Source organism: Myzus persicae, unplaced genomic scaffold (genome assembly GCF_001856785.1).
Source record: "Myzus persicae strain clone G006 unplaced genomic scaffold, MPER_G0061.0, whole genome shotgun sequence".
Taxonomy (NCBI): domain Eukaryota; kingdom Metazoa; phylum Arthropoda; class Insecta; order Hemiptera; family Aphididae; genus Myzus; species Myzus persicae.
This window is the reverse complement of record NW_019104015.1, coordinates 4322-30148: the sequence shown is the minus strand read 5'-3', so window position 1 is coordinate 30148 and position 25827 is coordinate 4322. Positions and strand designations below refer to the sequence as shown.

The 25827-nt window shown below is 30.5% G+C and overlaps 2 protein-coding genes across 2 annotated transcripts; both read right to left on the bottom strand.

Moving 5' to 3' along the window:
• Nucleotides 1-578: 578 nt before the first annotated feature.
• LOC111037613 (facilitated trehalose transporter Tret1-like) lies at nt 579-9822 on the bottom strand. The gene is made up of 5 exons (XM_022320279.1): nt 9622-9822; nt 9401-9536; nt 6767-6952; nt 2164-2952; nt 579-877 (listed from the first exon to the last, which is right to left on the bottom strand). The coding sequence occupies exons 1-5, from the start codon at nt 9655-9657 to the stop codon at nt 633-635; spliced, it is 1392 nt and encodes a 463-aa protein (XP_022175971.1). The 5' UTR covers nt 9658-9822; the 3' UTR covers nt 579-632.
• Nucleotides 9823-16713: 6891 nt separating this feature from the next.
• LOC111037607 lies at nt 16714-25035 on the bottom strand. Its single transcript, XM_022320272.1, has 4 exons — nt 24874-25035; nt 23545-23757; nt 22906-23047; nt 16714-17039 (listed from the first exon to the last, which is right to left on the bottom strand). Exons 1-4 carry the CDS (start codon nt 25033-25035, stop codon nt 16714-16716), a joined length of 843 nt encoding a protein of 280 aa, XP_022175964.1.
• Between the last annotated feature and the right edge of the window lie 792 nt (nt 25036-25827).

Here is a 25827-nt window from a genome sequence, read left to right as displayed (position 1 = left end):
ATAATATTATTTTCAGGTACTTGAAACTTTTTCCCACTATGTATATTATTATTTATTGTACAACATTAAATTTCAAAAAGTGTCATAGGTAGTAAAAAAAAGTTGGTTTTATAAATTGTAAACAAAGTGAGAAATGTATAGGTAATAGACGATAATAGGTAGGTAACGAAGTAAGTATTTAAAAAAAAAATGTATCATTATAATTATTTATCGAATGTGATTTTTAAACACCTGTACTATAATAATTACAACTTTTCAAAATAAATATTTTATTTTATCTGTTTCATCATCGTAAGTAATAATAATATATTATGTGGAAATACTTTCTTCACACTTAAATTCGATATGGGTACACGCACATTCATAACTTCTGCAGTTAACTTCTTGTTTATAGAGTATGATAATACCATATATTATATGGATAGGTACAAAGAACGAATTCATTAAGTGGATTTGACAATTATCTATATTTATATAAATAATATAGTATTATACATATTATTATTATACATTTAAAAAATATAAGTACAAATAAAATTGTAAAAAAAATATTAAAACTTAAAACTTATTTTCTGTTTTTTAGTGTATAGACATTATTATAATAATATTAATGACCGAACAATAAAATATTATTACGGCACGTAGTTGAGCTTTTTTGTTTTCTTTTCCGGTTCAAAATACGATAAGATTTCGTCTAAAGATTTTCCTTTTGTCTCTGGCATTACAAATATGGCGAATAAAATGTTCAAACCGCAGAATATGGTGAATATCGACCAAACACATATTATTCCAAATTGTAACACCAACGATGGATACATTTTGACAACCAAAAACCATAAGATGTATCCAAACGTCTGTACATATCCGTTCATGGCACCTGCACAAGCACGTAATAAAAGAAAAAATTAAATAAAAGAAAAAAGAAAATTCAGTAGTTATAGGCTTGAATGCTCAATTATCTTCTACGGGATAAATCCTTCGAACGTATAAATACTAAACAATGATAATAAATATATGCAGGATATGATGAAATGAGGGGAAGGGCTAACTTATTTGTATTCCAATTTCCCGCTATTATTATACACCAATTATACTATATTATACATATAATTATATATATATAATTGTATTAGTATTTATTGTGTTTCTAACAAACTACCTATGCTTTTATTTTACGTGATAATTTGCATGTATTCGTAAATTGTATTAGCTGTATTTTATAAAATCAAAATAAACTATCACAAAGTAACAATGATTATCAATTATAAATTATAGCAATTCACTAAGACGATATTTAGTTTTGTTGATTTGTGGATTAATTTATTTCTAAATTTATTTTCATTATACTTATTCTTGAATAAATAATAATATTATAGACAATGCAGATAAATACCATCAGTTATATATATTATACATACTCAACAATAAACACTCATCTTCAGAACATTAAACTAATAGTTATTTACCTAACTTGTAGGTGTAGAATGCATGTATTCTATACTGTAATGTCAATACTTGAATCGTATAAAAAATCGATTAGTTTAATGCTTCACTTAAAATTAATAGATCCGTATCATGATACACTAGAGAGTCGATAGCACTAGGCGAGTTTACTAGCATAGAATGTCCGGGTTTCAAAACGATGTATAATTATTTAATAAAGTGACCTTCAACATTGAAGTAGTATATATATTATAGTATTAAATTTAAATTTACTACTCAAAAGTCCTCCCTCCCGCCACTGACGGTTAAGAATCCGTAACGATAACGAAAACCCGTCGTCTCCAACCACGACTAACATAGTAACTTGTAAAATGTAACAAAACTGTTGCCTCTCGATATTTTTGCTCAGTTCTTCAAGATTTTTTGGCAGAGGTGCAAAATCCTGAGATTCTGCACTTGTGGATTCACACTTCACGATTGCATATAGATCGCACCCAAACCCATGATTTTTTGAAACCCGAGCATTCACGACACGCGGGGATTATAATAATGTTACGCCATGTTGCATAAACAATTGATTAAATAACTTAATGGTTCACTAAAATTTAATGAACCAATTATTGGCCACTCACTCGTATTAATAGGACCATTAGCTCACTATTGATTCATTAAATGTTTAGTGTATCTCGGCATCAATACATCACATAATACGACGCTTACCCGAAATTGCTATTGGGAACACCTCGCCGCTGAGTATCCAAGGCAGTGGAACGATGCCCAGTAGACCGAAGAACATGAAAGCGACGAACGCGATGACAAGTGTGCCGGCGTACGGCGGGTGTTCGACGTTTCGGAACGCTGTGATGTACGCGATGATGAACGCTAGTGACGCTGCCATCAAGGCGCCGGAGACTACAAGCAGCGTGCGGCGCTTGATATGGTGCAGCATGCCGAAGCTGAGGCCGCCTAGCACGCGTGCGGCAGCAATGAACACGGCTATGGTGACGCTGTCCCATGGCAATCGGAAATCCCGGAGCACGTCAGCCGTGTAGAACATCAGCACGTACACGCCGCTGCAGTGCTGGCAGACGAAGAACGTCAGCGTGATGAGCGTGGGCTTCCAGACGGTCGGCTGAGCGTACAACGACCAACAAGACGCGTGGCTGGAGAGATTTCCACCCTCGATGGAGGGATTTACGCCCCCCGACTTGGCGCACCCCGGGTCAACGCGTTCAAGATCAAACCACTCGTCCACTTTGTCAGCTTCGGCGTCCCGTCCTTTGGACCGGAGCCACTTGGATGGTTCCGGCACCCAGAACAACACGACGAAGCCGCAGACGCTCAATCCGCTCAGCACGCCTGCTATTGTCTGCCACCGGAAGTACATGGACAGGACACACTCCAGCATCATGCCTACGCCCACGAACAGCGTGGGACCGGCGGCGTGCAGCGCCCGCAAGTGCGCCGGAAACACTTCGGCGAAGTACAAGCACATGCAACTGCTCGCGCCTGTCACGACATCATGTGAACATTATTATTTTATTGTGGCGTATATTATAATATGGTAGGTATAGGTAGGTGGTAATAATCTTATTAAGGGTTTGTCAAACATACAGTTATATGTTTATGAATTCGAAACCCAACCAGAGCTTTAATCATATTGAAACTTTCAAAAATGCTTTAAAAATAAAACAAATTTTGAAATTTGATTTGAATTTGATTAAGTTTGGGACCAAATCCTTGGGCAAGACGCACACCCAAGCAAAAAAAAGTGGTGTGTGATGTAGGTTAGGAGGTTTGGTATGTGCCCAGCCTAAGATTCGTTTTCCCTTCAGCGTCTAACATCAGCTATCGGTCATAGCGTCATGACTCATCCGTGCTGTTCTTCTACAGGGAACAGGCACCTTCAATATTAATTAATTCTTAATATATGTAAGACATCCACATGTACTTAGACATATGTATATAATTATTATTGTCAAGTCTTCTGGAATTTGTGAATAATACTATGTACTAGGTGACTGTACTATCTACATGAGTGTTATAAATTTTATAAATTAGTATTAGTATTATAATTTTTTACTAGGAACCTTTGCGTTTCGAAAGTGTTGAAAATATTACATTGGACTTTTATTGTTTATGAAAAACTGGTATGTTGTTTTTCAACTGAAATCTATTAAATTTACTAAACTTCCATTTTTTTAAATACCTATTCTTTTAGTCCTAATTTTCAAAAATGAAAAAAAATTGATTAAGTTAGATCAGGTAAGCATTTAGATATTAACGAAAATCATCAGTTGTTATATTGGTAAAAATAATATTTTATTAAGCTCCTACTAAAATGTAGAAAATTTTCAGTCTGGTCCTCCGGATTGGAGGTTAAGCTTAGGACTAACTACTCTGCCCAGTAAAAAGAACTTTGTTATGAAATCAACTGCACCTACGCCTTGGACAAGATTACATGGATTTAAGACTGGTTTTTGAAAGTGGAAAGCTGATTTTAAGATTGTGACATGAAATGTGACGAGCTTATATAAAATAGGTGCAAGCCAAAACTTAGCTGATGTCCTCACACGTACTACATTAAAGTAGCAGCCATACAATAAATAAGATGGCTGAGTGTGGGGCAGCTAACGATTGGAGAATACACAATATTTTTCTCTGGATTGGAGAATATACATCATTTTGGTAGCGGTTTTGCAGTTCATAGGGCATTAGTATCGTACATTAATAATTTTAATCCTATACCTGAATGGATATAAATATAAACCATCAACCCTAGCCAATTAATATTTGTATAATAATTGGATACGCACCAACAGAAGTAAAGAAAACAATGTGAAAGATGTCTTCTATTTTGAACTGACCAAAACATACAAGAGTATCACTGGAAACTTGATAAAGATTGTATTAGGTGACTTTAATGCAAAATGTGGACTGGAATCACTGTAATTTCCGTGTATATGGAAGGAAAGTGTGCAGTCACAGAAATGACAATGACAAGCGAATGATATAATTTGCAACACAAATGGGTTAACTGTTAGAAGTACTAAATTTCCACACAAAGATAGTCACAAAGCCAAGATCGGCAAATGAAAAAACCCTGAATTAAATTGACCATGTTCTTGTACAGACTAGATACCGCAGTACGATTTACGATGTAAGAAGCCATTGAGTTACCGATTGTGACACGGACCACTACTCAAATCAAGTTAAAAAGTCAAACGAAATAAAAATGAATCGTTTAGCAATAAACTACAGACTGCAATGAATGAAAATATACTTAGGGGAAGTAGAAAGATGTTTAGTCATTTAACAGTTTAAGCAATTCAACTCAATATGGAATGTAATCAAAGACCAAGACGGACAAATATTAATGGAGCTATTGTCAAGAGTTGACAGATGGAAAGGATACATTAAAAAATTACTAAAAGGTACGATGCCAGTTAAGCTAGTCGTACGTACCGAATATGAATCCACATAGAGGATGTTAGTTTAAAAGAAATGAAAATTGCAATATTTGGCTTAAAAATTGGAAAGCGCCTTTAGTTAGCCACGTAGTGATCTAAAGATTTTTTCAGCTAATATGGATTGAAGAACGAGTACTGGATAGTTGGAATGAGGCAACTATCATACCACTACACAAAAAAGGGGACAAAACAAAATGTGAAAATTATAGAGGGATATAATTCATTTATCGCTTTTGAACTCTGCGTACAAAGTTTTCTCTAGGACATTACTAAATCGCATTGCCCTTTATGTGGAGGAGTGCCTAAGTGATTGCCAATGCGGCTTTCGAATGGGCCGTTCAACCACAAAACGACTATCCATATTAGGTCAAATAATTGAAAAGAGGTATGAATTTAGGCAGAATATGTGGCAAATTAAATTCATAGATTTTAAAAAGGTCTATGATAGCCCACAGAGACAGTCATTCAAATATTATGTACGAATAAATACAAAGCGAGGACATGAAATGTAACATCAGGAACTTTTACAGTGGAAACCGGGCTGAAGCAGGGTGACGCTCTGTCCCCTGCACTTTTCAATCTTGTCTTAGCGATTTTAAATATTTGGGCGCAACGTTAAGCACAAAGAATAACTGGTTAAGGGAAATAAGTATTCGGATAAATGAAGTCCAAAAAAAGTTCTATTCAAAATTCTTTACCTCCATAATGCTATTTAGGAAAACGAAAGTAAGATGTGACTATTATGAGACCGACTCTCACGTATGATTGCGAAGCTTGAACGACGACCAAACAAACAGATAGAAACTTGAGGACTTTCGAGAGTAGGGTATTGAGGAAAATATGTTTACCTATCATCGATTAAACGGAGGGGAACACAGGAGATATAAAAAAGAGCTGTACGATTTGTTGGAACTAGTACCAGTAACAAGCTTTATTAATTGTCAAAGGATACAACGGGTAAGTCACTTAAAGAGAAGAGGAGATAATGAAGCAGTTAGAGTAGTATTGGAGTGGAGACCACAAGGAAAAACACCCAGAAGAAGACTTAGAAAAAGATGGGTTGACGTGGTGGAAGAAGATCTAAAAACTCTGTGAGTTGAGGATTGGAGAAAGGTAGTCCATGAAAGAGATAGGTGGCAAAAACTCTTAGAGAATAATCATACTAGAGAAAGAAGAAGACTTATTTTAAATTGCACTCAATATTTCTACTAATAGAAAGTTCTATTTTTATGAATTGTCATAAAAATTCACATTAAAAAGAAATTGCTTAAGACAAGTTACGATTTGTTGTAATGTCTGATGATTCTTGTTAATAACTTTATTTCCCATACATTTGAAAAACTTACCTGCTCTAATGCCTTCAACTTGGTCGATATTTACTCAACTTTAATATTTATATATTTTTAATTGTTTAAGGAGACATGAATTTAAAATAGCAATTTAAACTACTTCAAGAAATCAGTTTCACAAACAATTTTTATTTACTTTTTTGCCATTTACTCAGATATTTTTAAAAACTGTTTTTTGTAGGATTACTGCTTTTCAATGTAGCAAATGCCCCGTACAGATACTGAGGGTGAACGAAATAATTGGGATCGACTACATTTTTACATGCGGGTAGATAAAAACTAGTTGGATACCTACCTACTAAGATTTCTAGTTGTACCTATTCGTATTTTATATGATTATGAACCAATGAACCAAAAGCAGAATACTAAATTAACTGTCAATGTATAGCAATATGCAGAACTTGTTATATTACTCTGCTACTAATGGTTGGGTACTTAAAAATATTTTTTCGATCTCGCTGTAATCATATATAGCACCTATGCTTAAATTAAACTAGAACTTACCAAAAGGATATCCTAGTAAGATTTTTCCAATCATAATCGTTGTGTAGGAGTTAGCAAACGTAAGTGTTAACCAACTTAAAATCATCGGTATGAAAGATATTTGAAGCGCTTTTTTTCTTCCAATCCTATCCGCTAATATTCCAGTAATGATTAAACCAACAGGTGTTAGAAGCATTGAAATACTAGCTAAAAAAATAATATAATCACATATTTTTTTACTTTTAAGTATAAATTATCTAACATATAAGTGCTGTGTGCAGGTAATATAATTCAAATTTATCGATAAATAAACTAATTAATTTATAATAATACATTTTCGGGTTGTGTGATAAAATGTGGTTGATACTCGCTATACACAAACACTTAAAATTCAGTAGGTTCTAAACATTTTTATACTACTCAAGATTATTAGTAAACTGCCGTGCTAAGCCACTAAGATATAGGTAACCTAACCAACTTTTTAGGAATTACATAAAATGTTTTTGACCTTAATTTGAACCGTTTTATGCACATGCCTGGATTAATGATTTTGAAAGTGATGTTATTTTAATTGTTTTTTTTTGACACTAAATCTGTATTTTACTAAACTTTAAGTTTTTTGGAATTTTCGTGTATTAAATGTTCCTTAATGCTCTTTTATCATAGTTATCAGAAAAGGAAAAAGGTAAATCCAAATTACTTACCGACTTACCTTATTATTTATTCAGATATTCTTTGACACACTTAATGGAGAAAATATGTAAATCCATTTTATAGTAATAACTGTAAAAATATTTTCTGATATGACATCAGAAATTTAAATTAAATACTTACCAAGTAACAGTTAAACCTTTTTATTGAAAACAGTCTGCTGTTATTTGATTACTTGTCTAGCCGTATAAAAACTTAATTTTTTTAGTAATTTAAAATTTTTAGGAACATAAAAAATTATATTACTTATAATACGTATTTAATAAAATAAAATTGTTTTGTCTACCTGATGTACAATACTTACCTACCCATCTATATATTATTACTTACTGTTGTCTGCTGCACTTAAAGAATTAATAATAACATATTGAAATATGTCTTAGATAGTTAAAATGTTTTACATACTTCTACAATAATGTTTTATGATATATCTAGACAAAATTCTCAAATACTTAATATGTAGGTACTAATAAATAATAATTCTCATGTCTTCAATTTTAAACTTACCGTTTTAGTTGACCTAGCCTCGAGTTATTGCCTGCATTACCAATTGTTGAGCTCTGTTCCTTTTAATTTTAAACAAATTTAGACGCAGGGCCGCGAAAAATGTTAATGAATACTAATTAATTTAATGTTATATTAAATGATATGTAAAACGTATTACGAGTTATAAGTCTATAAATTAAACGTGCATAATAATGAGATATTTTATTTGGAGGGATTTTACAATTGTTTACCTGGTTCAGTGATGATTGGTAATAGAATTGTTCATCAAACTATTAATACTATCAAATAATTGTTGTTCATAATCTTATTTATATCAAATATCTATAGAAAAATGAATCATTTAATTCCTTACAAGTTTTGTATATATCGATTTATAGATTTTATTGGAATACTGCTTAGGCTGTAACTCGTAGTATGGAATAGTACAAAAAGAACTACCTACAATATCGTGTTACTTACCGTATTTTTCTATCTGAATTATTGGTTTTATTGCTTATTTTCAACTGTTTGTCAGACATTATTGTACTTACCTTGTTTTCCATTTTTTAAATGTAATTTTAACGCCTTAAGATTAGGACTTACTTTTTTTTCATTATAAAATAAAAATAAAAATAAGTTTATTTTTTACAAACACTAAACCTAACCTTAATTATGACAAAATTGGAGTATTATTTCTTAAAGTGGCTTAGAACGGTAGATTATTATAAGTGACTGTACACTTGAGCACAGATTAGTCTATAAATATGTTATTTCCAATTTCTGTGATCATGGTCATTTCTCACTTAAGTATCAATATTAAAGTTAGAATTATATTAGAAGACTACTATGTTTTAAATTATAAGTACTATCGTATTTATATATTAAGACAAACTTGGTAGACAGTAATTTACGGTTTTGTGCAAGGATCAAGGAAATTATATTATTATTGTGAAAATTATTCTTGCCATCTAATGATTATAATTAAATGTACCATAAAAAATGTTTTCTGTAATCCAAAAAAATAACTGCCGTAGAAAACTGTTTTTCCAATAGTAGGCTAACTTAAATATTTTAAGGTTAGGTTCTATTAGTTTTCAGTGTTGGATAAGTATTTGATACAAGTATTCAAGCATTGCCTATTGGTACACTTTATAAAATTTAATTTTGTTTACAAAAAAGAAAATACTCCGTTCCCAAGAAAATTGAAAGTATTTTTTAAGGTGTCTTGGGAGGAGGGTTAATGAATAAAAAAAATAACTCATCTTAATGAAAGAAAAATCGTTTTGAAAAAAAAAACAAATTTGTGTGATTAACACACATTTTACTGAACTGGTGCTTAAAAAATAAAAAAATATCGAATATTTACTCTAATACTTTTTAAATTTATCTTTGTACACAACTATTTTAAACTTCGTTATCATTGCATAAAAATTTAGGTAGGTAGGTCAAGGTACATACTAATCCAAGATTCTTGTTCAATATTTAATTTTATATTTGACGAAGGTTCGCGAAGTTGTGTTAAAAGTGTAGACGAGTATACATATGAACCACCAATTAAAATCTCAGCAAAACTTATTGAAACTGAACAAAATAGCTAAATGTGAAAAAAAAAAATTAAAATGTTAGCATCGAAATAATAAAACTTGTGTGGTTTTATTGTGCAATTTGATTATACTTACCAGTTGTAAATGACACTTTAATTGTGCGAGCTTCATTTTTCAAAAATTCTCTTATGAAATTGAATATAAATTTTTTTTTTAAACAATTATTATTTTCGCTGGGTTAATGATCTTTGCTTATGAAACAACGACTTTTACACGACAGGGAACAAATTAAAGTAGTAAAGTGCAGGCAGTCCATTATATATAAAATACTATCTATTTTAATAACTTAACACCTCTTGAATGTATTCAAATTTATTGATAGGGAAATAGGTAGATTAAAATTAATCTCAAATATGAAAAAAAGTTATTCGAGATAAGCATGTTACTTAAAATTTTTTGTGTACTGAAAAATATCTATGATTATAGTATTATGGTATGGTTATTATAATAACACTTGAAAAAATTATAAAGATAAAACTTAAAAAAAAATTACTCAACAACAAATAAAATAAGTTTCGGATATAAGCTGGTAATTTAAAATTAAAATACATTTTCTTAATTATTCTTCAAAGAAATATGATCAGTTATCGAAAAAAAAGTTTTCATTGAAGTAGCAGATAGGCTAACTTGTTAAGCTACTTGATGAAATATTACACTAAATACCTATATTACTTATTTTTTACTACTTTATACGGCTGGCTTACAATACTACTCCAATTATAACTTAAAGTAATTTTTTTAAATAACATAAAGTTGCTAAAAACTTTACTCTAGGCGTCACAGCGAATTTCAAAATATATGATATAGGTAAAATTATTAGTTGCACTTCTCATTGGTTCTCCAATACTTCTGAGTTTTAACTCAATAATTATAATCTAAAATTTTTTTACGATGACTTCAATAATTATATTTCAATTGCTGTCAAAAATTGGCAAATTATATTATTATTATTGATGGTACACTTTACAATATTTAAGTTAAAAAAAAAATAATTTGGTAAAAATATTCATTGTTATAATTACGTCTTTAAGGGGTGGTGTTGGTTTTCGAGTACACCTATTGGTTTTACAATAATTAATTTGGTTATCAAATAAGTGATTTCAAATGTATTTAATTGTAAAATTTAAACCCATACTGTTTTGCACAAGCTTATTCTTTGATAACCTGCATATGCACGCTCAGTGAACGTTTAAGTTTCGCCAAATGTATGTACTTACCTAAATGGTTAAATTCTATATGTAGGTACACCTATCCCAGACAACGAAAACACGACAAGGTTCTTTATATACTGGCCATTTCGACAATATCCTATTTCCCGTATGAGGACATTTCCAAATGCTGCTCGCAGTGTAATTGTGTACAATACATGTTTAATTTCATGTACGTTTTATGTACCTACGTTTCATGTACCTCCTAATGGATAAAATTGATTTCCGTTTCAGAAAACTATAAAATCACATTACCCTCGGTTGCACTGAAATTGTGAATGTGTTCTTCCAGTATAGGTACTACTTTTTGAATCAAAAGTCAATGTTAAATGTCCACCTTTACGAGATGAGGATCTTAGAAAGTTCAACTGTCCGACATTATTAATCGTTGAGTAAATATATTAAGCTGCAGGATTATTAGTAGTGTTTTAATAAATCACGTGTAATCGATGTAATATTATCTTGAGAAGTCAGAACGGTTTTCAAACGCGTTAATTGTTTCGATATGATGTCATCCACCCTGCAGAATTAACTGTCGTATAATATAATAGTCGTGTTTCGAGCGATTTCAAAACCTTAACAATTATTATTGCACGAAACATATTATACGGTACACACTATACGATCGCGATCAAAGCTGTAAGTTTGAAAGTTTTCGTATGGGAATTTCAACAACAGAAGATTTGAATTTTTTTCTCAAAGTTAGTTAGGTAGGTTTTTTAAGCGGTTACGTAAATTAAAAGAGGTAGATGGCTTTCAACTTTTGTAATTATGGTATTAAATATTCGTAACAATGTTACGTACTTAGTAATAATAACACAAACTGTGATCATCATGATATAATAACGATGGCGACGATATATCGCTATATTGTCGGTAAGTGTTTTGTGTTTATAGTTGAAAAATTGTCTGTAACTTAAAAAATATAAATTTTTACAAAATGCCACGAAAACGTATAGCTCTAATTGCAATATTGACGTGTTCCTCGCCAAATGTCATGCGTTGATATTTATTACGATTAAAATTTTTTTTTTTACAATTATTATTGATCAAATAAATGAATGTGACCTCGGAACTCGGCGGGATAGTCGTTGGAAACACTTCATCACACTGTGCGTATATTACATCCGAGGCAACGGCAGGATTTCGAGTAGCTGCTCGACAACAATAATTATTGTTTACGCACCCGCCGCCTACGTGGTGAACGCCAAGATTCCTAATCAAGCCAAACTAATAGCGCGCATCGCCTACATAGCCACGTATTGCATTGCATATTATGCTAAGTATGAGCTTGTCATTATGCCTATAAATTATTTTATCCGCGCGGCTTAAGTGTCGTACAAACATGTATGCACGATTGAAAACTATGACTGCAAAACCATAACTTAAATATTTTCCGACTGAAAAAATAGATATAAATGCGATCAACTTATTTTAATTCAGTCAATTACTCGATGAATAATGAAATTGAGTACTCACTGCTGGCTGTTATGCGTTTTAAAGTACCCGTATAATATTGATCTATTCAGAATATTATGTTTGTGTGTTCATCGTTGCGTTAGGACGTGTTCGGCGAGCCGAGGTGGAGTCGTTAAGGGGTACATTTCTTATATCGGTTGCAGGAGACAATCTGTTTGACAAGGTTTAAGTACATGTGACCATATATATTTTTCGTGGTCCATTCACGTATTTCACAGTCGTTCTTACTGTGATATTACTCATTACCTTTTTTGTGTATTTCTACTATAGTACGTTTCCCGTAATATTTTCCTTTTTGCTAATTTTCATCTATATTTCAATAATCTACCACCTTATCGTTTTTGGGCTAGTGTTTTCATTATTCATAACTGCTTCGTTTCTATTTGAAACTAATGAATGAAAAATGGCGAGTGTTGAGTAGTTCACTAAACGTACGTCTGGCTTGCGTATTGTTGGTAAAGTTCAATGTGCAGTGTTTTTGTTTATCAGCTAAGATGTATTTGAGTGTCGAAAATTGTTTGAAAAATTGTATGACTATGACTGCTTAACCCTTGATTCGGCAAGTCCGTTTGATTTCGGATGGAACAGCACTCCTGTTAAAGTGCCTAATATACCTACTAGTGAATTATAGTTTTTTCAATAAGATTATGTCCTTTGCAAGTTGAAATGGGTTTTTTTTTTGTATAATATAATATATATATAATTATTTATTAAATTATAAGAGACTATCTTATTTTCTTTTATATACTTACATTTATTCTGGGAAACGAGTACAATTGTTGCTGAGTATATTGCTTACCATCAATTCAAAATATATACGTATTATTTGTTTTCGTCTCCAAGCTTCCAACCAATAATACAATTATTTATTTAAAAATTCAATGGACAATTTTTCGCGTTGTTATGTGCGTAGTTTCTCTGTCATAGTTGTCCTTGTGGCTCGGATTAATCACCAACTGACAGGGACGGATCTAGCCCGAAAATATTGGGTAGGCCTAAGTCCAGGTTAGTAACTTAATATTAGCTATATTGCCCTCGTGGTTTAATTGTAAAAACAACTGCGGAGCAATAAAATATGTATTGATTTTACAATGATTTAAACATTTTTTTTCTGTGTCTCATTGCTTTATAAGTACCTAGTTGAAATTCTACTTCGATTTTTGACTCCAGTATTTTTGACAAAATCGATTTTGGTTTTTGGTGTAACTCTAAAAAAATTACAATAGGTACTTGACAGTTTCATTAGCTGTTTATACTAGACATTTCTATGCACCATACTATTTTGAGTTTTATTTGTTTTTTTTTTTCATTATTGCAGATCAAATATTAATTGTTCCGTCATAATTTTCAAATTATTACGAGTAAGAAATTCATAAAAATGTCTTCATTTACATCTAAACTTTGAAAATGTAATACAAGATCCTGCTTAAGTTTTACTACATTTAACGAGAAAGAAAGTTTACCAGGAAGTCAAATTAATTTTTTACGGTCGTTTCAAGTTTGACATTGGATATTTACCCGTAATTAACAAATATCCATCACACAAAGATTTTCTTATTTTGTTGTTAATTAAAAACTGTTAACTGTAGATAGTTGACATTTTTATCAAGTGTTTATTTTATTATCTTATATACATGATAAAATGTTCAAAATATTTCAACTCTATAAAAGTTATGTATATACATTTGAAATTTACAATTTTTTAGTTTTTTTTTCTATAAATGTCAATACATTTGGATTCGTTGGATCGAAATTGGAGTCATTAAGTATGATGTCTAATTTGCAAATTTATAGTTATACTAGTTATAGTATCCACGTAAATCATTCTGACGTACATACGCTTGAAGTTTTCAGTGTTTCTGAGGTCACCGATACATAAATTTTAGCATTCTGTCATTACGTGTTTGACTGTTCGATCGTCTGTTGTACACCGAGGGAGTTCCTCTTCAATTATTCTGTTGTATCAAACTATTATTATTATAATAATATTCGCATTGACATTTCGGTCTCGGTTGATGCGATGCGCCTTTTCGTATTATTATTATTATTATAATAACTAACACCTCGTAAGAAATCGACAACGACAAAAAAAGTTATCTACCTTCGAAATGCCTGCACGGCAGCACACAGCTCAGTGCACCGCGTCGAAGCTCCAATGAACCGTTTCTGGCCTGTTTTATTACTATTTTTTTTTTATTTTTTGATTCAATTTCGAGCGAATCGACAAAGAATGTGTTGGTTTTCCAGCGGCGATGTTTTATATATTTTTTTTTTTTTTTTTTATAAGGTAGGTGTTTTTTTTTGTGGACACTTTTTCCACGCAGCACAAAAGCTCCAAAACTTTATATAAAACGACAGTCTTATATATATTTAGACCACGGGGTAGGTACCTCTATACTTTTAAACTTTGAGAGCACAGCGTTTTACGATTTATTCAGCGGTCCCGAGAAAAACTTCGAAACCCACGGAACCGTGAAAAATACGTAAGCAACTACGCCATACGATTAGTTAAGAATTGTTAGCTGCGGCGCTCATAATCATTTTTCAAATCCGATGATTTATCATTGCTTTCAAATGTTTATATGTGTACAATAATAAAACGTGTCGAAATGAGCGATGCCAGGCGATTCGCAGACCAACCGCCGATCTCTGTGTTATTACGCCTGCAGATGTACATCGTATATTATATAATATAATATTATGTACCACGAACATCTTTTATTTTTTCTGATACGTCATCCGGATGAATTAACGCAGTGACCACCGAAGTATCGTACCCACGTAATATATTAAGTGTGCTCCGCACAGTGGGCCAGATAACAATAATATTATACTTTTGTGGCCAAAACCACGGTATTCAATTAAAACATTTGATTTTAGTAGTGTGTTTTAGTTTGATACACGAATTGGAATTAAAAGTGGTTTTTATTTAATATTATACTGTTGCTTTGGTCCTATTCATTTTTTTCCATCGTTGAAAAATGTCGCTGCTAACACGTATGCTGTTAACTGGTATAGGTACCTATGAATTGGTTGATAGAATCCAAGATTTTATTAGAATATTTTACTCATCCTAACACCTTATTTAAGTTCTTTCGCTCATATTGAATTTTCGAACTCTTGTCACCTTCAATTGTTTGTACGAATTAAAAAAGATCGCGACGAGTTTCCATAGTTCAGATGTACAAGCAAAACGTATACTACAACCTTAAAAATGTTTCATTGATAAACAGTCAACGACAAGCAAAATGATTTTTACCGATTTTTCAATTACTAAATTTGAAATAATTTCAATTAATTTTAAAAACACTAGGAGCTCAGACTAAAAAAATATACTGTATCTCAAAGGTATATACTATTATGCAATTCAATAATGTCGATTTAAATACCTAGCTAAAATGTAAGATTAAAAAATGTCACTACATTTTTTAAATAATAAAATGTACTTGTCGACTTCCGACGAATCAATGAAAAAATAATTAAAAATAATTGTGTTTGAATTAAATTTTTAACAGCCGAATACGTAGGTAACAAATATAACAGACAGCAAACTGTATAGTGTCAAATACTCAAATGAGTAGAAAATATACTATGATAATCATAAATATCGAAGACGATGTCGGGAACAATAATTAGTGTAATGGGTACTTATTTTTAATCTATAGTTAGATTGATATAATTGAATAATACAATGAAACCTTGGCATCTAGAAGTCACGAGGGACAAAAAAAAAAAAAATTGTCACATCGGAACTTCAAGTTACCGAGGGAATTTAAGACATGTATAAAAGTTGAAATAAAAATGTTTGATTATTGGGAAAAATGTGTAAATATAGAATGTATTTATGTATTGTATACATATTATTAGTATTCGTAATTTGGGAAAGTGCACATTAGCACATTATTTTCCACGAAAGTAGAAAATCTGTCATTTTTGTTTAGTATTAGAAGTATTTTCAATAAAACTACCCAAAATATTAAGTGTATACAATTTTCTATAGAAATAAATGTTGTCATTAACTCCTGACTGTTGTTGGACGTATTTTCGAAGTTTTTACTTTATCTAATCTGTGGAGTTTGTAAATCGTAATGGGCGGCGGGTACCGGATAATGACTTCGACTTATAGAAAAATGTGACTTACGGAAATTCGGTGCACCGAAATAACTTCACACGCAAGTCAAATACAGAATGATCGTGACCGAAAAAAAATTCGACCTACAGAAACTTCGAGATAGCTAGGTTCCACTGTATAGAGAAATCAATTACTGATGATAAGTTTTATTTTGGGTTTTGACCGATTATTGTTATAATATTCTGGCGCACTGTGCCCCGCAATAAACGTGTTATAATTCGCACGCACGCCTTAAAATTAGAGTTTGTAAATCAAAAATATTGTGCATAAAAAATAATATGCGATTCAAACCAAATACAATATCACAATAATAATTATTATCATCCGATCGGTTGGTGAAAATGTCTACTAAACAATATTGTCGTGTTCGTCGATCGCGCCCGACTGACGACCGCTGGGAACCGACGACGACTGGCCCACTTTGACAGACATCACTTTGGCCGAGTGATTTTCCCGAACGATTTTCTTGAAGAATTCTTCTTGTTCGCCGGTCTTCTCGTTGGTGGCCGTCCACGCCGAGTATACGAACTCATACAATGTCACCATTCCCAACGACTCGGCGATTCGCTGGCTCACCATGTCGGTGAACACGCCGCCGATCACTTGGATGTCGAACCATTCGTACTCGGGTAGTTGTCTCTCCATGACGTTTCTCAGCAACTCCGTGCCGATTCCTGTACCGGAAGAAGAAGAGCGAACAGAATTTATTAGACGGGGTTGGTTTTTAGAGACCACTTCGCATTGTGGCATCGTCGCAACGTACCTACTCTCGAGTAAAGGTTTATTTGAGTAAAATAGTATTCAAATAATATTATATAAATAGTGCTCAAAGACAGTCGTGTGTTCAACACTTAAAAGTATCATTTTTTTTAAATTTTTATTTTCTATTTAATCACGTTAAACGCGATATAAACACATCTACCCGTTGAGAACATAATAATTTATTATAAAAGTCGTAAGGGTTCTTATAATAATATATTTGTTGTCATGTGATGATTACGCAAATGAAAATCAAAATACCTAGACATAGAAAACAGATGAGTTATTTACAGTCACTTCAAATGATACGGTATTCAATTAATGACAAGTGCTATTAATGTAAAGCACGAAAACCCTAAAAAATTTGGTTAAGTTTTTTAAACTTTTTTTATTGCAATCAATTAAAATGTACCTTATTATTATAATTATTACACGCACATAATTTATCATACTGCCGTAAATGGCCGGTGACTAGGTAGAGCTAGGTTTTACTAGTTAATGCTAGGATTTACTGTTCGTACTCAGTGAAAGCCAAGAATCATAATTTCATTCGGGATTTTACCAAACACAATAAGTAAGTAAAAGCTGATTCACACAGGAGACAAATACAAATTATACTGTGCAAAATTAAAAATAGGTACATAATATTATTAAAACAAATGAACAATAAGTTTTAGTTTAAAGAAAAAAAAATATCATTAGTTATAGTAAAAGCTGATTAATAGGTACACTGATCGAGAATTGATAGAACATAAAAATCGTGTCGTTTAAATAACTTCAACTAGGTACCTAATAGTTACTTGTTTTAATAATATTATATGATATTTATAATTTTGCACAGTATAATTTGTATTTGTCTTGTAGGTATTAATCAATTTTTACCAACTAAATTTGTATATTTGTATATTATATAACATAACAGAATACTTAATATCTTATTATTAATTTTACATACATAGTTATTTTATTATTTGATATATTGTGTGTTTTTACATATCATTAAAATCAACGTTTCGAGACTTAAAATTGTAATCATTTTGAATAAGTCATCTGTGCAATAATTATTTTCATAATAATATTTTAGCATTATTCTAATTAGAATTCTCAGTATTACATTACGTTGTTCCGAGGCATTTTTGTAAGCTGACCACCACATAAGCAGAATATATTATGACAATATAGATTGTACTCTAGTCAGACGTATTATTCTTATGGTATTTTTGTCTAAAACATTTCGTAATTGTTCTTTGAATGTACAAAAGAATTTTCTGGTATGTATACTATTATATTTTCAATATGTGGTACCCATTTCAGACGTTCGTCGAATATAATTCTTAAATACTTAGTGGATTGTACCCTGTGCCATTTTCATGACATTTTTATTACACCAGTCTACAATAATAAAACAATAATAGTTTCCTTTGAAAAATTTATATTAGATAAGGAAAATAGAACAAACACGGATTGATTATTGCCTACGTATATTTAGTGACAAGCTATTTTTTTAATTCCATCTATTTATTATTACTAATCCTAAATTTGCTTTCGTCTCCACCTCACATAAGTTATTAAATATCAAAAATAATTTAGTAAATAAATAAATAATAATAATAATAATATATTAATCATTTACGAATATTGAAAAAAGAATAGCCCAAAGTGGAACCTTATACTATGTAATACTAGTATTATCTCATTGCTTGAAAATCACTAATATTTTAATTTGTTCTTAATGCTTGTAATCCATGGCCCTATACATATATATAAACTATAAACAGAGCCAGAAAATATTCGCAAACATTATTTTTTTTAATTCATCCAATAATTTTTCATCTCATACCGAGTCGAATGCTTCTGCAATGTTAAAAAAATATTCCTAAACATAATATTTTCCTCTTTATCCAGATAATTGTACACCAAGTTAGCAAAATAAGATATTACATTTTGATTTTTGTCTATCAATATTGTGTTCTTTAAATTTAAATTGACTTCCATTTATGGAGTTTAATACGTTAAGTTTTATACAATTTTTAGATAATACATGTTTGTGATTGAATTTTCTATTATTTTAGCAAATGAAATAGCAATTCGACGTTTCCTTTTGGCCGTTGGAATAATAATGATCTTTTGTTTGTGTAATTATTTGTGGAAATATACTTTTTTAAACTCACGTTCGCTAAATGTATGATTGGTTTTAAAATGTACCTAATCCGAAATTCGTAATAATGCGTTTGGTTGGAATATCACCATATCTTGTTGATGGATCCTCTCTTAATTTATTTTACTATGGCTATCAACTCTTTTTCAGAGAAACATATTTATGTCTAATATCGTAGTTATCATCGTACTTGAATAATAATAAACTACCTAGTTCCGTATCCGATATTATATCTTCTTGTATGTGTTTAGCCATATTTTTTTATCTACATTTACAAAATAACTGTTAAATATATTAACATGATGCTAATATTATAAGTTTTATTGTTTGTATCAATTGTATATCATTATTATGTATAATTCCTGGGTGTTAGTATTCAGATTTTGGTTGCCATTGCTATTAGGTGTCCATCTCCCTGATAATATTACAAGTTTCCTATCCTTTGGATGCCTTTAAATTTTTATTAAAATAATCATTTCCTATGTATTTTATTCTTATATTTTTTAAGTATTTACTCAATCGCCAATCGTATATAATTTGGTATTTAAGTGTCAGTTTACACCTATCTTATCTCTTGTTCTAATAGAATTCAAGAATTCAAGAAATCAATCGTCATCTATGGAGTTTTTTCCTTTTTTTTTTATAACCCACGGATAGATAAATACAAATTTAATATCTTAATAAATTGATTTATACGTTGTCGTTTTTTTTTGTGTATTTTCATTATTGTCTGGATCTATATAAATAACACCCAGTTGTAATCTGTAATATTAGACTGAAGGAAACATATTTTGGTCAATACAAGAATATTTCTACGGTATTCGTGTTACCGAAATAGTCTATTTGCGGCATTCAATTTAAGTTATTTAGTTAAATTATCTGTACTGACTTTTTCGATAACAATAATCCATTATTTTTGGCCATTCATCGCAAATTCGTTAAGCAATTGTTATGTCTTTTTTGTGTGTTGATAATCTGATATAAACTCGTTTCTTTCATTTTCATCGGACCACCAAGCAGTTATTTTCATTTTATTTTTATGTGATATTGATAATCTATATGCGTTTTCTACATTAAATTCTAAACTTCGCTTAGGTCGATATTTTCTTAGATTTACAATCTGTACTTGGACTTGTTGGTCAATGCCAACTATTTAAACGGCTTTATTAAATTACTTTGCCGAGTCATCAATTTTTGTTTTTAATAACTGTATACCTCTGTTGTTAGTTAGTTATTATTTTCAAGTTTAACATGTACTGGGGTATTCTGTCATCTAAGTTGTTATATCTCATTTAAACTACTCTTATCGTGGTATTAAATTGATCAAATTGATCGCATATATATCGTACCAGATTCCGCCAAAGCTTCTATGTAAACTTTTTGTTATTCACCAGTTGTTGTATTTTGCTATTCCACTCGTTTTTTCACTCCCTACATTACTATTTGTTTTTCGTATTCTTGGACATTACTCACACTAACCTTTTTGTAACGTCCTCCAACTTTACATTCTGAACATATAAGTTCATCATCTTTATCTTTAATGGTAACTTTATTCCATTTTACACAGTTAATTTTACGAGTACTTAGTACCTATATAATTTAATATACTTACCATAAAACGTAAGTAATATACAGTATCAAAGTATAAAACCATTAAGCACTTTTGCGATATCTAACCTACGATAATTTATTATAGGTAACGGATAACCGATCACGGGTATGGTCAAATGAGCCAACTCAGATCACAGATTATTATATAAAGCCAAATTATGCACTGCTGACATTTCTGATTACTCAAACCTATCTCAATGCGGTAGGATAATTTATGAGAAATAAATTATTGTATAATATATTTACTACACTTATTGAATCAAATAGTATTAGGACAACGGTAAGGAATTTGGCACGATTGATAAGTATCAGTGACACGAGGTTAATAATCAATCATTTCTCACAACAATTGTTTTTCTCTATTACCTAGCGGTGATACTGATTTGAGGTACATTTTGGTTGTTTACATTTTTGAGGATAGCATGACTTGAATAAGAAGTGCACCATCTGGTTTAATTTAATCTGTGGTCAGATTATAACAGTAGGCATTTATTTTGATACTAGAAATCTAAAAATATGTATTTTTTACAACTGAGTACTCAAAATTCAAATACGTATACCCATTAAATACATTTCAAAATAAATACCTGCGACTGTATTTGAATACTTGTAAAATATATATTATATAAAATCATTACTAATTCCGGAAATTCGTCATTCCACACAGGTCTCCGATGTGGAGCATCGACGAATTTTGACTTTGCTTAAGTCATCCCGTCAGCTCGCCGAGTTTCACCTCATAATTTTTAGTTTCACCCTCTAGACCAGCCGTACCGGGGAAGTTATCATACTTAATTTATACATTGGTTTTAATCAGTAAGTGTGAGTACAGAAACCTTTGTTATAAATAATTTATATCGAACTAAATTAACCATTTGCGGAAAAAAAATGATAGGCAAAATTTATATATACCTTTATCTATATATACAGTTAGTCTTCAGCTTGGCCTTGGTGAATTCATCAACTAGGTACCGATAGTGTCACAGTTATGTAAATTTGTAAATATTTAAGATTGTAATTTATAATATTTTATCTAATTTTGAGGTAATATGTTAATCTGGTAGTGTGGTTGTATGCACTGTTTGATGGTAATAAGTAATAACTAGAACAAGAACTTTTATGCACTGAAATATCATCAAATATAGATCAAAATAAGTAATAAAGACTCAAATATGCTTTGATAATCTAAAATATGTCCTTTAAATCCAAAAATGTAAAAAATGTATTTTACCTACTAATGTGTATTTACTAAGCATACGATTAAATTAACCAGAAAAAATACGAAATGTTTATTGAAAGTAGTTCTCTAATAATAGGTAGCTAATAAGATTTAGTCATCGGTTGAAAACAATTTAAAATCTTTCGAAAATTCGTTGGAACTGATATCATCTGTCGATAATGACATTGCTACACTGAAATATAACATTGGCCCTTACATTTTACCTGGGTAGTTATAGTTCTAATAAAATAAAATATAATATAATATTGGCTGAACAGAAACAATCGGCAATTACCCATAGGGCTGCTTTAAAAATCAAACAGGGGCAAATGTCCACCCTTACTTGACAGTAAAATGATCTAGCGTTTGTCGGTCCTGTTACCCATTCGACGACGTATTATTTTGTAGATGTACCAATATACTATCTACAAGATGTATAAAAAATAATATACATGCTGTAAAAAATGTCGAATACCTAATAACGTAAAAATATATGTGATTATACCTAACATAATATAATGGTATAACATTTATGAATGCTTACATTTATAAAACATTTATCTCAAAACAGATTTGAAAGTAAATACTATGATACGCATTATTACTCGTATACCACAATATTAAGTGAAAGTCACTATAGATAATTAAAAACTAGTAAATACAACAAAACGATAACAACTGTAGGTATGAGAACATATTTTGAACCATTTAAAAAATATTAACTTGTAAATTAAAATTAATCAACTTATTCACATTCATATTACCTGTAACAAGTCGGATAATAGATACAAACCTTTATTCCTGTATTGGGGAAGCACAAACCACGAATACACTTCTAACATTTTGTCCACGTTATTGTGTTTATATGCATTACCCCTTTTTGTTAAATAGTGTTTGAACTTTTTCAGCTCCCTCAATATCGAACCTTCATATACCTGTTGATTAAATAAATGTGTATAATAATTTTCAAATTGAAAATGGGTCTGGTGAAATGCTTACGGTTGAATTATTATTAGTCTTATTAATATTTTTTTTTTAACAATTTGCCTATAATAAATAATACATATTTTGAAGGAATGATAAATCATGAGAAAAAAATTGAAGTTTTATTTTAATAATTAATGTGGGCAGATTTTTTGAAAAATATAGAAATGTATACATTATTTATATTCATTGAGAAACAATCCTGTAGAACTTTGTCTAGTTTCGATCTGACGTATGCACTTGTAATAATTGGACAATGTACGTTACAAAATTCTATTTATATTTATACAAATATATTATTCGTTTGAAGTTTTGATACCTACTACTGTAGGTATTCGAGTAAACGTGCCGATATGTTTGCCAAATTAATGAAAACTCATAATTAATTAGTCCTTGGCTATCTAATGCGCTCACATGTGTTGGTAGATAGTTGAAAAAAAGTTGTTACCCTATCTTTGCTGAATTCAGGATCTCTATTATGTATTTCGTTGAATCGGCATACAAGAAATCCTACTAAATTTCCAGTTTTCAGCTCCACAGCAACAGTTGAAAGTGTGTCTTTCATCCAAGTTTGAACCAAGTACAAGTATTCTTCAACAGATCCATTGTCCGTATACATTTGACTACTTTGAATTAACGGTTCATCATAGATGTAATGTTCCTATTCGTTTTTAGAAAATCATAAATATCATACAACACTATAACTCTTATTAAGTAGGTACCAATTATTGCAGTTTAACAGCTGACCGAGGAAATGCAGTTGTGTTTTGGATTCGCACTAGAGTGAGAAATGTATATTGGTTTTTTACAACGAAGTGTTTTTTTTTGTGTCATCACCCTTTCGAGCAGATTAATTCAATATTCAATATATATAAAGGGTGATTCCAGGTAGAAAACGTAATCTAGTTAGGTACTACTGTGCGGGTTAAAAAGTAGAAAATCCCAATACTTTTCATAGTGATTGGGAAAAGTTGAAAAAATCTGCGATAGTACAGGAATAGTTATAACCAGATTTCCACAACGTCGATTTTAATAATCGTTATTTATAAATTATAATTCAGAAAAAATCTATACAGAGACTTGTCGTCATCACAAAATATAAATTTTATTTAAAAAAAAACAATTTTAAATTGAATAAAAGTTTCTTTACAAGTTTTTCTCACAGCAATAACAAAATGTCCGAAATACATAGTAATCAATTTTTAAAGCATTTTACGAAATTTTCAAGATCGAAAAAATTTTTTCAAACTATTTTGTAGTTAAAAATCAATTTAGTTTATAATTTTTGGACCTAAGATTTAAAATGTAATAGAATAATCATTAAATAACTCATAGTCTTATAAACGTTATGATATTTATAAACGTTTGAAATTCAAATAAAATTCGACAAAATCATTGGAATTTCACTCCATGTCTCCATGATTAAATTGTCATTCCACTTTCATCACCAATGTAATAAACACATAACGATGTCAAAGTGCTTGTGTTATTAATTTACAATTAAATTATAAGAAGAGTTTCAGTAAAAAACGTTCCTTATTAGTGCAAAATTCCTAATTGAAAAATATAGTATAAGAAATAACTTATGCCAGATCGTGTGAATCAGGTATACGAATTGTTACAACAAGTATAACAAGTAATACATAGAAATGTAAAAAACTATAATATTTAACTACGTAGTGAGATTTAATAGGTACTCTGTACCTCCATAAAAAATACATAGTTTTATACACATCAGCTTTCGACCATCTAAATTCAACTTAGTATTATGTTTTACCTTGATAATTTTAAGCACTTCATCAAATCTATCAGATTTTAGTTCTTGTATTTCAATTTCGTCGTTTAACGTGACCCAAACTCGAGGTGATTCGATAGCAGTTTCAATTAAATACTCATCCTCCCAATCTTGCATTAAAATATTAGGCTTAGTTTCATCCATATTGCTTGAAAAGCATTAAAACTGTTTTAAAAATTAAATTCAATACTCTTACATTCTCGGAAAATATTGGTTACACAACAATTAAAATTTTATAAAATGAACAAAAATGCATAGTGTTTCTTGATACTTATTTTGTTGATTTTTAAAAATAACAATAAAACCAGAGTATAAATAATATTATAATACGTATAATATTTATTTAGGTACCTACTATAAGTACTAAGTACCTTCCTATTGTTGTATTTAGATAGAGATAACCAAGTAATTACTGCCACGAGTCAAGCGTTTAAATCATCTAAGAATGAAGAAACCTGCATTTTTTTCCACCCGTTCTCACTTGTCTACTTTATTAAATTAATACCTGAGTGCCTATACGAAAAAATACAATTGAAGCCATATTAGACCAAACAAATCAAAGAAACAATTTTTCATACAAACATTTTAGACTGTGTATGAATGGAATGGAATGATCATGTTATGTATTATAAACAAATTTTAATGTGAATTGGTTTTACAATCACGCATGTGTGTTTTTTATGTATTTTTTTGGGTTGAAAAGTGTCTTAACAAAATATAGAAAGTGTTTTTATAGTGGGGAAAAATGGATTCGATCTTCAACTTCGAGAGTGGTTTATGATAGGAAATTGGATCCAAAGTAAAAATTGTTTATATTCAATTAATGACGTTAAGAGAAACAAAAAAAAGATATATTATAATAATTATAATCGATAGTCATAACAACCGAAATTTAAATGAGTTATTACAAAACAGTTCACGCGATGTATTATATTT

What these genes read in the sequence shown, in the direction of transcription:
- LOC111037613 (XM_022320279.1), bottom strand. Translation starts at nt 9,657, where the DNA reads ATGAAGCTCGCACAATTAAAGTGTCATTTACAACTG. An exon ending in TAAAGTGTCATTTACAACTG is followed by an intron (nt 9,537 to 9,621) that starts GTAAGTATAATC and finishes TTTCACATTTAG; the next exon opens with CTATTTTGTTCAGTTTCAAT. An exon ending in GTTCCCAATAGCAATTTCGG is followed by an intron (nt 878 to 2,163) that starts GTAAGCGTCGTA and finishes GTGCTTGTGCAG; the next exon opens with GTGCCATGAACGGATATGTA.
- LOC111037607 (XM_022320272.1), bottom strand. Translation starts at nt 25,035, where the DNA reads ATGGATGAAACTAAGCCTAATATTTTAATGCAAGATTGGGAGGATGAG. An exon ending in AAGTGCTTAAAATTATCAAG is followed by an intron (nt 23,758 to 24,873) that starts GTAAAACATAAT and finishes AAAAACGAATAG; the next exon opens with GAACATTACATCTATGATGA. An exon ending in TCCCCAATACAGGAATAAAG is followed by an intron (nt 17,040 to 22,905) that starts GTTTGTATCTAT and finishes CTTCCGGTACAG; the next exon opens with GAATCGGCACGGAGTTGCTG.